The sequence below is a fragment of the Pundamilia nyererei genome, unplaced genomic scaffold (genome assembly GCF_000239375.1).
Source record: "Pundamilia nyererei isolate P.nyererei 1_Seehausen unplaced genomic scaffold, PunNye1.0 scaffold00201, whole genome shotgun sequence".
In the NCBI taxonomy this organism is placed as follows: domain Eukaryota; kingdom Metazoa; phylum Chordata; class Actinopteri; order Cichliformes; family Cichlidae; genus Pundamilia; species Pundamilia nyererei.
Window position 1 is genome coordinate 286,695 of NW_005187602.1, and position 14,720 is coordinate 301,414.

Sequence of the window (14,720 nt, forward strand, 5' to 3'; positions counted from 1 at the left end):
GATCATTCACAGCTTATCAGATGGAGATTTTCTGAGTTTTACAACACCAAGAGAGGAGGCAGTCATCCACCAACAGGTCTTAATTTGAAGCACATTCAGTAAAGAAGGGGAAGGTATGTAATCTGTTCAAGAAAATTGCTATTATAGCTTCTTTAAACTGTTTTACCTCATCAAACGATAAATAGCAGATACTAGACAAGGAATCAGTATTTCCATAGTTGCTAATAGTGTGAAGTTTTGCTTGGTAGTTAGTGGCCATTAAAAAGCAAAACGGTGGAAAATCGTTAGTTGCCCTTAACCGAGACTGTGAGAAGTTGTGACTGTGCCTGGCAGTGAGCTACTGTCCTTTGCCGTTGTCCCAGTGTGAAAAGACAAAAAGACTCATCATTCAATAACAGTTAAAAATGTCTATATCATATGTAGGTACTGGGTTGTCACAAGTTTTGGGCAACTCATTTGACAATTTGCCAGATTGACAATGTTAGGCTAAGATATTACTGAACATATGATTTTGACTCAAGCTTCCAGCAATGCTGACATCACACAGCATGACAACAGAGATGGAAGAAACATTTTTGCAACTACTTATTTAAAATATTCACAAGAAAGAAACTGTTTATTGCAAGTACACTCCATTTGGACAAAATTTGCTTAGCCTCACTTTAATATCATTGCTCTGCAGGTTAAGCATTTGCATTTTGTTGTTTACAAAGATTATAGGATATATTTCCCAGTGAACTTTCTCAGTAAAAATCAGAAGTAACAGGATTTAGCACTGAAGTATACTAAAATGTGTTCTAAAGTAAGTTCATTAGTGTGTATTTTATTCAGTGACATGTATCACTTTTAAATCAGGTTTCTCTATTTCAGGGCTCCATTATTTATCATATAGTTATTTTATTCTCAAAGTGGTTGTATTGGGGGCTGATAATCAAACAAGTCCTCAGCAAGGAACAAGTGCTTTTTAATGAACAAAGCACATAAACTTACATCACTGAATGCAGCAGGAAATTACATGTATGTTTATCAGTTTGCAATCGTGACTTTTGCTGGACAACATTTTCTTCTTTTTTACGGCACCAGTCTCTAGTGGTGCAGTTTGATATCTAACATTACAGGACAAAACAATAGTATTTTGACTTTTTTCTCAAAATAGTATTTTGAATGAAATCTTGAAATTTCGACTTTATTTTCAAAATGACTCAAATTAATTTTTTTTCTTAAAGTGGCTCTTATTCTGCTTTTTAGTACAGTGGATGATAACGAGCCAAACAATGTAAACACACAAACAACACCTAAGACAAGATATCATTCTCTCCTCCGCATGACATTGTCATTAGTCACATGATTTTTTTGTCACAGCAATGCATTATCTGCATCAGAAAAGGACTTTTGCTTGCTTGCTTGCTAACATTTCAGGTAGTGATGGGTCAAACATTACATGCATCGATATGGTGTTTCGCTTTTTGTGCTTACTGCGTGCCCCAGTGCAGTATTGGTGTGTCTTTTCTTCAATTTTTAGTTGATAAGATTAAAGATCAATGCCTAAATTTCCGCAAAGCCTCCTTCTTGTTCTGCTAGTGAGTCCCCCCCTTCGCACTCTTGGTCTACTTTGATAGGAGTTTTAGTGTGTCTGCAAATCAGATTATGTCTGAATGGTGCTGGAGTTCCTACAGGCTCAGTGCTGGGAGTTATTCTGTTTTTAATATACATTCTTCCTTTAGGCCAGATAATACAGCAGTTTCTTGATGTTTCTTATCATCCTTTGGCTGATGATATTCAGCCATACTGCTTCTGAAGATTACCAACTCTCCGCTTTGATTGACTGCTTAAAAAACATTAAGCAATGGTTGAACAACAGCTACTTACAGCTAAAGCCAGACAAAACTGAAACCTTGATTATTGCACCGGACAGTTCAATGCCTGACATTAAACAGCAACCGGGTGATTTAGGTCTCTTGCAGAAGCGTAGCCTCAGTAATTTAGTTGTTATTTGTGATTAAGCTTTTCCTGGGAGCGAAACTTAAAACAGATAGTAAGAATCTGCTTTTTAAATTTATTTCATTTTTCTCCAAAACTCTGCAACGTGACTACTGACTCGCTCAAACAGAGGAAATCATATAACTCCTGCTTTAAAGTTGCTACACTGGCTCCCAATCAGATCTAGATTTCATTTTAAAATTTTACATGGACATTACATGGACAGGCCCCTCACTATATTGCTGATTTGATTTATATATATATATATACACCTCTTTTTGTACACTGAGGTCATTAATTCATAGACCTTCAAAAAGCAGCTAAAGACATTTTATTTCAAAAAGCTTTTAATTAGACCAGTGCTTTTATGATGCATTTATGATTGTGTTGTGCTTCGTTACCTCTCGTGTGACGCACTTTGTCACATCTGTCTGTGAAACGTTGCTATATAAATACACTTTATTTACTTTACTTATCAAAGCACAGGGCCAACTTCAGAATGCAGATATGCTCAACATTATGATTTAAACCTTTAAATAATTCTTTGAAAACCAATATTGGTGGGTGTATTAAACACATTAAGGATAATAATGCTAATGTTTTTAAAAAAAAAAAATCTTTAGTGAGGTCATTAGTAGAGTTGAATATGTTAATATTTAAAGCTATGAACCCAGAATGAGTTCTGAGATGAGGCCAGTGGGAACGTGATTAGTTGATAACAAAGACAAATAATGAAGTGAACAACCTGTTGATGAAACTGGATGAAATGAGAGATCACCTAAGTGATAACCAGTGACTAAATCACGTTTCAAAGCAGTTTGTTTCCCTAAAAATGAAAAAATATACAAAGTAAACTTGGATCCATTTTGGGCCTAATCAAGTTTTGACCAAAATTTAATACCAAATATCCAGGAGTTATAGTTAGTTTATAGCTGTTTAGATATTTTGATCTAGATCAAAGGGGTGGATCAACCAACTGTTAATCATGACACATGACAACAACAGTTTACTTCCTGTTCCAGTCTGGACCAGATGAATTCGGTTGCGTCTCACTCACAGTTCCATTGCATTCATCTGTGATGAAACATAAAATTGAATCTCATGTGGATGTTTATACTCAGATCTTGTACTTGGGGGGGCTTTCTTGTGGTCTGAATTCACCATGTTTCCAGGGGTTCCTGCTTTCAGTGGTTTGGAGACCAGCCTGAGCGCCTTCACCACACTCTGCTTGTCTTGGATTAGCATCACCAGAAAAAAACATTCAGTCTGCAGGATATTGAAGCTGGTGCAAAACACACTGCCTAAAGAAATGCATTTTAATCTGAGTGGGAGGAAACCTTCTGATAATCTTTCAAGAACTTATTTGTGACTGTAACTGCCTTTTTCTCGTCCACATTCTTCTGCAGTTCTCAACTTACTGATCCAAAACTACTGAAATCATACACTTCTTGTGCCATTAAAATCATTGGTGAACAATCCAGGGCTTTCTTAGATGAATGTAAAGCAGAAATGATCAGAGAAGCCTCAGCCCACCAGTGGTTTCCTGCTCCCCTGCTCTGGTTACAGTCCTGAAAAAAGAATGATGGGAGATTTTCCATGCGTTCTTGGAGACAACCTCAGTACCCATGTTTCCTAAGAGACTGGCCACAATGTCTTTCCCCTAACTCTGGAAAAAATGAAATATGATTACTTGCTTGTGAGGGGTTCCAAGAGCAATTAGTGGATGATGGTGTAACATAAAAAGCTGTAGAGAACAGTGATCGAAGAAAATAACAGTCTTAGTTTGAAAAAGGCTAAACAAGAGTTTGCCTGTCCTACTGCATGTGTGCATGACTATATATACAATGGGGTTTCTACTGTAGATTTAAAGCAAACATACTTTGTAGACTTTAGTAAGTAAGTGTCTCATTCTGACACTACTGAAAAGATTATGAAAAGGCAAATATCAGACAACCTATTTTCAAGCTTTGTCATATTTGTACGATATTTACTTAAAGGCATTATATAGTTTTTAAACTGTTAAGTTAAATATGAGTTCCTGTTACATTTTTGAGTTCATGAAACCTAGTTTTGATTCACTTTTACTATTTTGCAGTTTAAATAAGCACTATTTAAATGTTTAATTTCACTGCAATCATTTCTGTTAAAACATTCTTATGCTTTGACTGAAGTCTATGCGTTTTACCATCAACATGTATAAATATTTAATTTGGTTGGCTAGTGGGAAAGCATCAATGTAAGCATGTGCAGTATCAAAACTTCTAAATGTTAACTAAAATAATATGCATGTTGTGTTTTGAGTTTGTTGAGTTATATTTATTGTTAAACCCTTTGGATTGTGCTTCATTTTCCTTCATGTAGCAAATCTATGATACGATGGGTGAGGAGAGTTGCTGGGGTGATGACCATCATTGTGTTAGCAGAGACCACAACGGGTTGAACTACTTAATGCAAAAAGGAGGACTTGCAAAGTGTACTTCGAGGTCTTTATAATGAAATTTCTAACACAATTAAAAAAATAAATAAATAAAACATTTTAAAGATCAGTGTTTAATACTTTAAAAAGTAGTTTTTAAATGACCATAATCCTATAGAAGAGTGAATGAATAATAAGGCACATCAACTGAACATATTTCAATTCTTCTTGTAAGTACTTTAATTTATTTCATCATTAATTTACTCAGTGGCGATCTCTTTCATTCACAAGAAGCATGCAGCAAATTGCCTTCCAATACCAGCATAAATGGTGATGTCACAGTTGGCATGCATACAGCCATTGGAGTGACTATAAATCAAGCTTGTTGCTAGTTTTACCTTTAGAATATGCGACTGTCCCCTGCACCATGACTCACAGGTATGTCTGCATTTTGTGGTTGGTGTGTTTGAGCCATGTAGTAGTAAATAACAGTTAAGTTTTTAGGTATTTAAGTTAATTTATGAAAAGATGATATCCACATTTAGAAGTTGTTCACTGCCTCCAGAAGCACTAACAACTTTCTACTAAATGTAACTATGTTTTAAATTCATGACAAAATACTACTGTGGCTTTTCTCATTTCTTTCTGCAATTTTTTTTAAGGGACACTTTGCTAATTCACCACAGACTTTCCTCAAACTATCTCATATTGGTGGTTTTAATGTTTAAAAAGTGTGTGGTTTTACCAGCCCCTCTCTCTCTCGTCATTTGCACCAATATTCACTCCATTGCTCTTTGCAGAACAAGGTAGCTTTGTTTCTTGCATTATTGGGGAATTTAGAGCATTCACTTCAGTGCTCATCACTTATGTGCTTCATGATTGTTCCTGCTCATTGAAGCTCATAATGCATTTATTTTCCCTCTGAAAATGTAATATCTGCTCTCTCTGTGTGTGCAGGACTACTAATTGTTCTTTGAGGAATCAAGGGCCATGGTGCTAATGGCACGCCATCTCCTGCTGCTGGTCTTATGGGTTTGCATAGTTGATGGTGACCAGACCAAACCAACCCAACCACCTCTGATACCTCATAAGCCTTTTGTTGTAGTCTGGAATGCTCCCACTGAGTCATGTCGGCTTCGATTCAAGGTGGACTTGGACCTTAGCATTTTTGATATTGTAGCAAACCTCAATGAAACTCTAAGTGGACCAAATGTCACCATCTTCTACCACAGCCGTCTGGGATACTACCCATACTACTCGAACTCTGGGATCCCAATAAATGGTGGCCTGCCGCAGAACCAAAGCATCTCCAAACATCTTGGAAAAGCCCGGGCTGACATTGACAAGTTGATCCCCCACAAAGATTTCCGAGGTTTAGGCGTCATTGACTGGGAGAACTGGAGGCCTCAGTGGGTCAGAAACTGGGGCTCTAAAGACATCTACCGCAAAAGGTCCAGGGAACAGATCCGAAAACTTCACCCAAATTGGCCAGAGAGCAAAGTTGAAAAGGAAGCGAAGGAAGGCTTTGAGAGAGCTGGACAAGCTTTCATGAATCTGACCTTGGCACTGGCTCAAGGTCGCAGACCAGGTGGACTGTGGGGGTTTTATCTGTTTCCAGACTGCTACAACTATGGCTACAAACAACATCCACAACATTACACTGGGGAATGTCCAAATGTTGAACATGTTCGCAATGACCATCTGATATGGCTCTGGAAGGAGAGCACAGCCCTCTATCCATCCATCTACCTAGACTATGAGCTAAAGTCCTCCACTAACACAGTCAAATTTGTCCATTATCGAGTCAAGGAAGCTATGAGGATTGCATCCATTGCACGTGCGGATTTCACATTGCCTGTGTTTGTCTACTCCCGACCATTCTATGCCTACACCTTTGTAGTTCTGTCAGAGGTAGGCCTTAAGCTCTTTAATTACACCTTCATGGTGTGTGTGCCAACTAGACACATTTAAAAAGCAAAAAAGTGTCTATTGGCCTAATAATTAAGCTGTATACAACATACTGCAATATTTTGCAATGTTTGGGGGACCATTTTTCCTTATGATCCACTTCACAATTATCCCTGCTTTGCTTTGCTCCTTTGACGTTAACATATCCTAGTATTTACCACAAAGATGGTTGTAGACAAGAGAAAATTAATAGATTGTGCAATGGTGGATATAAAGAATTCCTGGATCTCTTTAAAGGCATCATAAATTGAAGTGTTAACAGTGTTTACTGGCAAAATATACACCTGTCCTTTTCTTTAAGAGTGACCTGATTCATACTATTGGGGAAAGCGCTGCCTTGGGAGCATCAGGTGTCGTCCTTTGGGGATCCTCAGAGTATGCTCAGTCACAGGTAACTGCTAGACATACAGACAAAAATAGAAACACAGATTTAAAAAAATTTGAGGAGCTGTGTAAAATGTAAATAAAAAAAAAAGAAAAATTTATCATAAGAAAAATATTTGCTCATTTTGAATTTGATGGCTGCCATCAGGTAGTTCTGGGGGCTGGGAGGTGGCCTGGGGCAGGGATGAAGCAATTCAGGGGCTGACTGTTTGGCCCACGGCAAGGATGAAATAGTTCATCGGCCACCGGATCAGTCAGGAGGTGAGCAGAGGAGACAAAGTTCGGTGGCCGGGCCAAGGGGTCAGGGGAGAAGACAGGCCACTTCAGGAGGCTGACCAGGCGGGCAATGCCAGAGATGGAGTTCAGGAGGGTTGGCTGTACTGATTGTGCCAACAAAGGCCCTGTGTGTCCATTACTGAAGGCTGACAATGGTAATGAAGGCGACCATCAGAAGGACGACTTTATGAAAACCCTCTAGAGGCCACCGTCAGCAGAGGGATAGAAGAGTTAAGGTAGATTGGCTGGGATTGATGATGGTAATGAGGATGCCATTCAAAAATGTAGGTTAAAGCTCTATAATGCAAAGAAGAAGCCATGTGTGAACATAACCAGCAACTGGTCTCTAGAGATCCCCAAAAATCACAGACTTTTATTTAAAGGAGAGATACCACACAGTGGTAAACATGTCTCTGTCCCAACCTTTGAGACATTTTACTGCCACCATTTTCAAAATGAGCTAAAGTCTTGATGTGCAAAAGCAGCACCAAATAAAACAATAAAAAAGAACTTCCTTCTAAAATAAGTTAATTGCTAAAATAAAACTAATTGTGCTGCACTACAGTGGCCTAACATATAAAAGACACGAGAAGCACTGCAAGGAATATATTTAAAAAGCAAACACCACATGTCAAAGCTCAAGTGCATGACAATTTACATTGCAACCCAAAGGGGGGAAAAACATAAGAAAAGTCTGCAGTGCCCACCACCACTCAAAATCACTGTGGTACATGCAAAAAACAGAAAAAAAATCACACTCATTTCTGTGCAGTTCCTTTACTGTCTGAAAACACAGAAACAAAGACCTTACACTAGTCTCCAATGTGATGCCTTGATGTTAGCTATATTGAAACTACAAGACGATGGACTGCCAAACATGCCAGAGTGTGTTCTAACCCTGTTGTTTTATGGAGGTCTTATAAACAAAAACACCCTGTGAAAATATCCCTTCACAAGGCTGGTATTTTAAAGAAGGCCCATTTGGGCCCAGATTTACTAATGTCTGCAGTAGCCAAAAGACTTCTTTAGATGTTAACATAACGAGGCTCAGTGTCAGTTTTGTGACTGAAAGTTATGAAGAGTAATTTTGTGGCTGGCCTTATGGTATATATATTTGCAAGAGTCTCACTTTCAGGAGGAGAATATTTTAACCAGTCACGTTATCAGAATCAGTGACTAATCAGCACTTTGCACAGATGGCTCAATGCTCCTATTGCACTGCCAAAACTTTGGCACTGTCCTAAAACTCTTCACTCTGTCCTCATGCGCATTTAGAGGTGAGCCCCATAATAATACCGTTTTCATAAGACAGAGGGGAAATGATTTGAAATGAGCTTCTTTCGGTTTCACTCTGTTTCTGGCTGCATGTTTGTCTATAAATTACAGTGGTAAACATAATAAAATACTCCATTTTACTATGTAATGCTTCAAGGTCATAGGTCAAAGGTCAGGGTTATTCAAATTAATCAAATGCTTTAGTTTTAATTGGATCACCTCCAAACTTTAAAGCAGTATATTAGTCATTGGAGGGCATAATTTATTAGTGCTTTTCTAGTCCTTAGCCTTTATATTTTATGACAGTTCAGCACAAGAAAATGTCTTTAAAGTAGGGAATAAAAAAGCTAATGGTGTTGACAATGCTGTTGAAAATTAAATACAATATATTATTCTAATAAATGTCTTATACGTTTGACTTAGAATTTCTCCTTCCTCCCCTAGAGAAACTGCCTAACGGTGAAGAAGTACATCAATGGTCCTCTGGGACATTATGTCATCAATGTCACATCAGCAGCTAAGCTGTGCAGCAAAGCATTGTGCAAAAAGAACGGTAGATGCATCCGTAAGAGCCTGGACTCAGACACTTACCTACACCTGAACCCACGCTTCTTCCACATCCACCACAACTCAGCTCCCAGCAGCCCTCGCTTTCACATCAGTGGCCACCTAAACAACCACGACATCCTGGATATGAAGCAAAAGTTTACCTGCCAGTGCTACCAGGGCTGGACAGGTGTTTACTGTGAGGTACCTCAGACTATGCCACCTCTTCCTCTTCCTCCCCCACTCCAACCCACTGTGCCGGTACTTCGCCCTCAGGGGATCAATCTGCTGGGAGACATCCTGCTCCTCCTGTCACTCCATTTCTTCTGTCTATGTGTCATCATATTCCTGGGACTTTGTTTGATTATCAAGTCTCTCATATTGTAGACACAAAGATTTTATTTAGGACCAGAGAATTGCTGTAAAGTCTTTGCCAGACCACAAGTGTGATCAGCCACAGTTCATGCCAATGTCCCCTAGTTGAAGAAAACTGTTTGTATTGAAAGAATGAGAAATTCTCAGATTTGGCCTATAAATGCAAAGCTCAGTCTGATCGTGGTCTGATCCAGGCAACAACGTTTGTATCTGTGTTAAAGTTCAGTTCAGGAAAAATGTACATTGCGGTTTTATTTATGTCACAAATTGCAAATTTAGATTCCCATAATGTTCCCACTAAACAATATTTTTGAGTTTTTGTTTTTTGGTCTTTGTTTTTAGTTTTACCTGACTGTTGGCTGCTGACCAGCATTCATTTCAATTCAGTTTGATTTATATAATCCCAAACCACAAAAATGTTGCCTCAAGGTGCTCTTACTTTCCATTTGAAGGGAAAATGATGACAATCTGGGAGGAGAGAAATATAAAAATTCTGTAATCCATATAGGCTTTTCTAAATTCAGTGGATTGGGCTCAAACTTTTTCTGTATGATGAATTTAAGTTGCTGGTTTTCAGGAACTTTATTGTCACTAACTCCATATTTTGATACAAGTTCTCGCAACAAAATAAAGTTTCTCTCTTGAATAATATGTTCTAGATTCTTTCTATCCCCTTTACATGCCATGATGCAAAAGTCAGTAGGTTCTAATTTTTGGACAAATATCTGGATTGTTCCAAATGGGAGCTACACGGGATAAGTGAAGACTTATTATTATTTATTTTTACTTACTTATCTTATTTATCAAAAATTTCCACAGGCTGTCAAGGACGTGTTTAAGTTAAGGCTTTTAAAGCAGTTATAATGCTCATTACTGAAGCCAATGAAAAGCAGAGCATACACACATATAGGTTCACCCATGAGTTACGCATCAGGCTTCCTTTTCTCCATTTTGAAACAACAAACACTCTTTAGCTAAAAAGTAGTGAAAACAATTGGTAGCTCTAAACCACCATTGTGTTATGGGTTCTATGGAGTTTTGAAATGTATTTGTGATGGTTTAACTATTCATAAAAAATTCACAATGTTTGAGTGTAGTTACTTAAACCAAGCGATAGAGTTTACTAGAATTAGTTCTGCCTAAAATCAATTATCTGTTCTCACTATCATTTTAATGAGTGATATACGTGAAGTTTTCAATGTGTTAGACCTTCACTTGATATATGATTCAGAACACTAATAAATAGCTTATCTTTACTAAACATAATGCATTCAGAAGGGGGCAAATGGGAATGATGAGATGAGGAGAGCCAGCAGGCAGGATCAGTTCAGCAACAGAAATCACATGTGGAAAGAAAAACAGAAAAAGGTGCAAAAATGAGAGTAAACCACCCATAACTACAAAACTATTGGCAACAAATGAGTGTGAATGTATGTAGCTATAAATATTAAGGGAACAAATGAGAGAATACAAGTTCCAGAAGACCACAAATTTCTGATGGTCTCTAAAAAAGGACACCATTCTACATGTTACATACTGTGCTTTTGACATCAAATTAAGGTTTTGAAATAAATTTGAAATCAGCAGTGATTCAGCCGTAATGGAACAGGTGAAAATTCACACACACATGCAAACTGACCGCAGTTTCTTTCCAGAGATGACACTTGTCCTTTAAATCGAATTCACACAATATTAAAGTTGTGGTGATAATTTTAAGCATGCCCAAAAACATCAGGCACTTTTGAGTTTGTGAGACTGCATCAGAAAAATATTACACTAAACATGAAATTCACTTTTATTAAAGTAAGATGTTGATGGGGTCCAGGTGATCATAAAGGCTAGAGGAGCAGAGGATGGTAGGACGAGAGGAAGTGGTCTAGTGTGAATTAACACAGTAATTAGTAAACATGCAAGCGGGTAAGTAGTAGTAGGGGATTGAAGTTAGCGTTGCATGATTTCTCTTAATTTGGTCATAGCTGAGACCTACTTCAACAGCAATGATGAGCTATCTGTGCAAATTATGAGTCCACAGTGACACTTCAGACAACCCAGCGCTCTGCCATCATCATGATACTTCCAGTAAATGATCGATGAATAGCATAAGTGTAGGAAAGCTGTTTGGAAGTGTATCTCAAAAAGAAAGATCAGTCAAATCCAAACAAGAACTGATTTGTTTTTAAAATATAATTAGCTGACGCTGACACCGCTAAATTATTCTCGCAGCAAGCTTCTGTCAGTGTTGTTAATGGATTAAGATGACTGACAGCCGAGGGTGTAAAGACGCTCCCCATCTGCATATCACAAGCTCTTTGTTTTCTAATATTTCTAACGTTATAATCTTCCTCACTTTCTTAACACAAACCTGTTAGAACAGACAAAAATGACATCATCAGCACAGATGGTTTAAAAAAAATAACAAAGACAGCGTTTTGCTGTTTGTTTCCTTCAACTTCTTCAATGAGACCAAGAAGTTAAAGAGTTCAACTTTTTTTTTTTTGTGCTGTATCCTACCTCTGCTTTAGAAAATAAACTTCTAGGGTTCATCATTCAATATGTGTTAAGTACACAGACACCAAAGACCAGTAATTTTAAAAACCTCAGACTTTAGTTAGCTCCTGCACTTTAACTAATAACCATAATCAGCTGCAGTTCAGTGTCAGCTCTCATGGTGGATGTTCAGCGTGTCTGCAAGTAAACCTGGCAGAGACTAAACATGAGTTTCCTCTCAGTGACCTTTTTTGTTGTTTAACAAATCATCTCCAGCTTACTGGCCTGAACCTCTGAAGGGCCTTAATGCTGACTGATATTCATCTAAAGGTTTTTGTTTTCAGCATCAGCAAATCAATGAAAAGACCAGAATCAGAAAAATCAGTGTGTAACTGTCACGTACGCAGTGGCAGACGAGTGGAGGTTGGAAGTAGGACCCAAGATGCAAGCACTGACTTTGATGAGAGTGAGCTTTATTGCAACAGAGATAGAACAAGCAGCAAAGGAGGTGGCAAGTGCAGAACCTAAGATTAACTAAACTGGGAAAAACTAACACAAGCAGACCTGAAATGGAGATGCAGGGACACTCGGGGAACCACAATGGGGTGATGCAGGGAAATAACGCAGACAAACCAGCAACAGGTAGGAGAACACACAGGGCTTAAATACACACAGCAATAATCAAGGGATGAGAGACAGGAGGGGAACACACCTGGGAGAAATCAGAACTGACGTGACAGGGGAAACGTAAACCGAACACACTCACATGAAACAGAGACCTTCAGAATAAAACAGGAAACTCACAGACACGGAGTCCCAGACAAGACGCTGGTTATTATCTTTCTACTGCCACTCCACTAGTGGTATCTACAGTTGCTGATTACAGGCGGGGAGTCAATGCAGCTAAACATTTACATTCTTTGTACACAAGCAGTTAACAAGGTCCAAACAGCAGCAATTGATGATCTAGATGGTTTCATCTTACAAACTCATTGAAATGAAGAAAAGAAAACTAAACTGTATCCATTTCTGCAGCAAAGATAATAATAAACCCTGTGGAAAACACATAATTTTGTCCTTTCTACTGAAATACATTTAAAAGAAGTGAATGATACAACTGCTGGTACTTCTACAATTTACAGGAACAAAGGTCTGAATGTAGAATGTAGAGTTTGTGATACTGCTACACTAGAGATGGGCTGCTGTTTCAGTGAAAATAAGTAAATAAGTGTCATACACATCATCACAGTATGATGAGATTGAAAAAAAAGCATGCAATATCAAACACATTTGTTGATCATTTCACAGTTTGTGTTGTACGCTCAGCACTCAGTCGGAATGAATCGTGTCTGATCTCCCAGTTTCTAAAAGGTGCCTAGAGGCCGACAGCTTGCAGGTCTGGATCCTCATTTCCCTCATGGGACTTCGATTTAGGCTTCACACCCTTCAGCAACCTCCCTTTGAACTCTCAAGGATGCTGATTTACAAAGGCTTTCCCTAAAATCAGCTTTTCTGATGTCCATAATACATAATGCAATGTAACTGCACATTTTGATGTTTGGGATGTCTCGATTTTCTTTAGTTTTGTATTTTGTATTTCTTCTTCCTTTGTTGTATCAACAAAAGATTTGAAGCTTCAAAGCCTCAAAGACAGAGCCTACCAGTGACATCCAATGGATGATTACAGTTATAGCATTCACAAACTTCCAAATGATTCACACATCTTGTTGATTCCAGGTCCAACATAAAATCAATAAAGACTAGACTGCAGAGACTGTACCTCAGCTGCAATCCCCAGTAAACTTTGGTCCAGTTAACTCTGGTTTCTGGTTAATCCTGAGGTGGAGCAGCTGATGTCGTTGTCTAGTGAAACTGGTTGGGTGCTCTGCTGAGGAGCCCCAGGCTTCACCATCAGCTGGAGTCTCTGCTGAGGAGCCTCAGCCTCTGGTGTATCCAGAGAATCCTATGTGTCATGCCTATTCCGTGTTGCCTGAGTTTCCACACTACCATTGCCACCAAAAAAGTTGGCAACAGTACATTTGAATACTCATAGATAACAACAATAATTATAATTTGGCATAAAATTACAACATATAAAATATTTTAAATCACTAATACTGTGATTCTGATCTATGGCAGCTGTGGCAACAACCTCACATTGGGTGTTGGTGTAATTTGTTAAGCACTGTAGATAAAACTCTATTAAAGAAACTCGTACACTAAGATACAGAGTAATTAAAAACCAATATCAAACCTTGCTTGTTAAATAAAGAATCAGAAAGGCTATAGGTATATCAGTGCTTTCTTTAAAAAATGACATATTTGATAGGTTTCAGTCTGTTTATAGAGCAAATCACAGCACAGAGGTTTCTGGAAAGTGTTTGTTACTATAGCTTCACAGATAAAACACAGCTATTTTTTTCTTGAGAGCCAGTTAACAATGTTTTACTGTCCTTCTAGTACTGTGTTTAACTGAATTAACAAATACATGACTGCAAACATTTATCTAAATGTAACAATGACAAAATGGAAATTATTTGAATTGGCTCTGAAAGTTGAAACTCCCCAAATATTGAAGGACTGATGGCCTTTTTCTCCAACAAGCACAATTATGCTTTTTCAATCCCTGGTCTATCAAAACTAAATTATCGTAGTAGTGGAGAAGTAAATGCCTGGCAAATTTTTCTGAAGAAAATCAACTTTGTTTATCCTGAAACTCAACGTATCATGTGGTAAGTATTGATTCCAGGCACCATTTTTAGCCAAGTATTCCTTCTCATTCTCAAAGCCTCATTACAACTGAGGTCATTAAAGCAGCAGTAGGATCCATGCTGTCTGAGCATAGCTATTTCTGTAATGAAGTCCATATGCCCACGAGGAGCCTATGACCACGACAGCCAGCCGACGCTGGGGTTTCCGCACATGGGTGAGTGAGTGAGTGAGGGAGTGAGTGAGTGAGGGGGATGAGGAGGTGAAGAAAGGGTAGTTTGGGTTCATGGTATGTGCCTTTCAT

General features: G+C 38.3%; 1 protein-coding gene across 1 annotated transcript; it reads left to right on the forward strand.

Moving 5' to 3' along the window:
• Window positions 1-9,852, forward strand: hyal6 (hyaluronoglucosaminidase 6). The gene is made up of 4 exons (XM_005747614.1): window positions 1-113; window positions 5,354-6,307; window positions 6,666-6,755; window positions 8,744-9,852. Exons 2-4 carry the CDS (start codon window positions 5,387-5,389, stop codon window positions 9,230-9,232), a joined length of 1,500 nt encoding a protein of 499 aa, XP_005747671.1. The 5' UTR covers window positions 1-113; window positions 5,354-5,386; the 3' UTR covers window positions 9,233-9,852.
• Window positions 9,853-14,720: the final 4,868 nt, after the last annotated feature.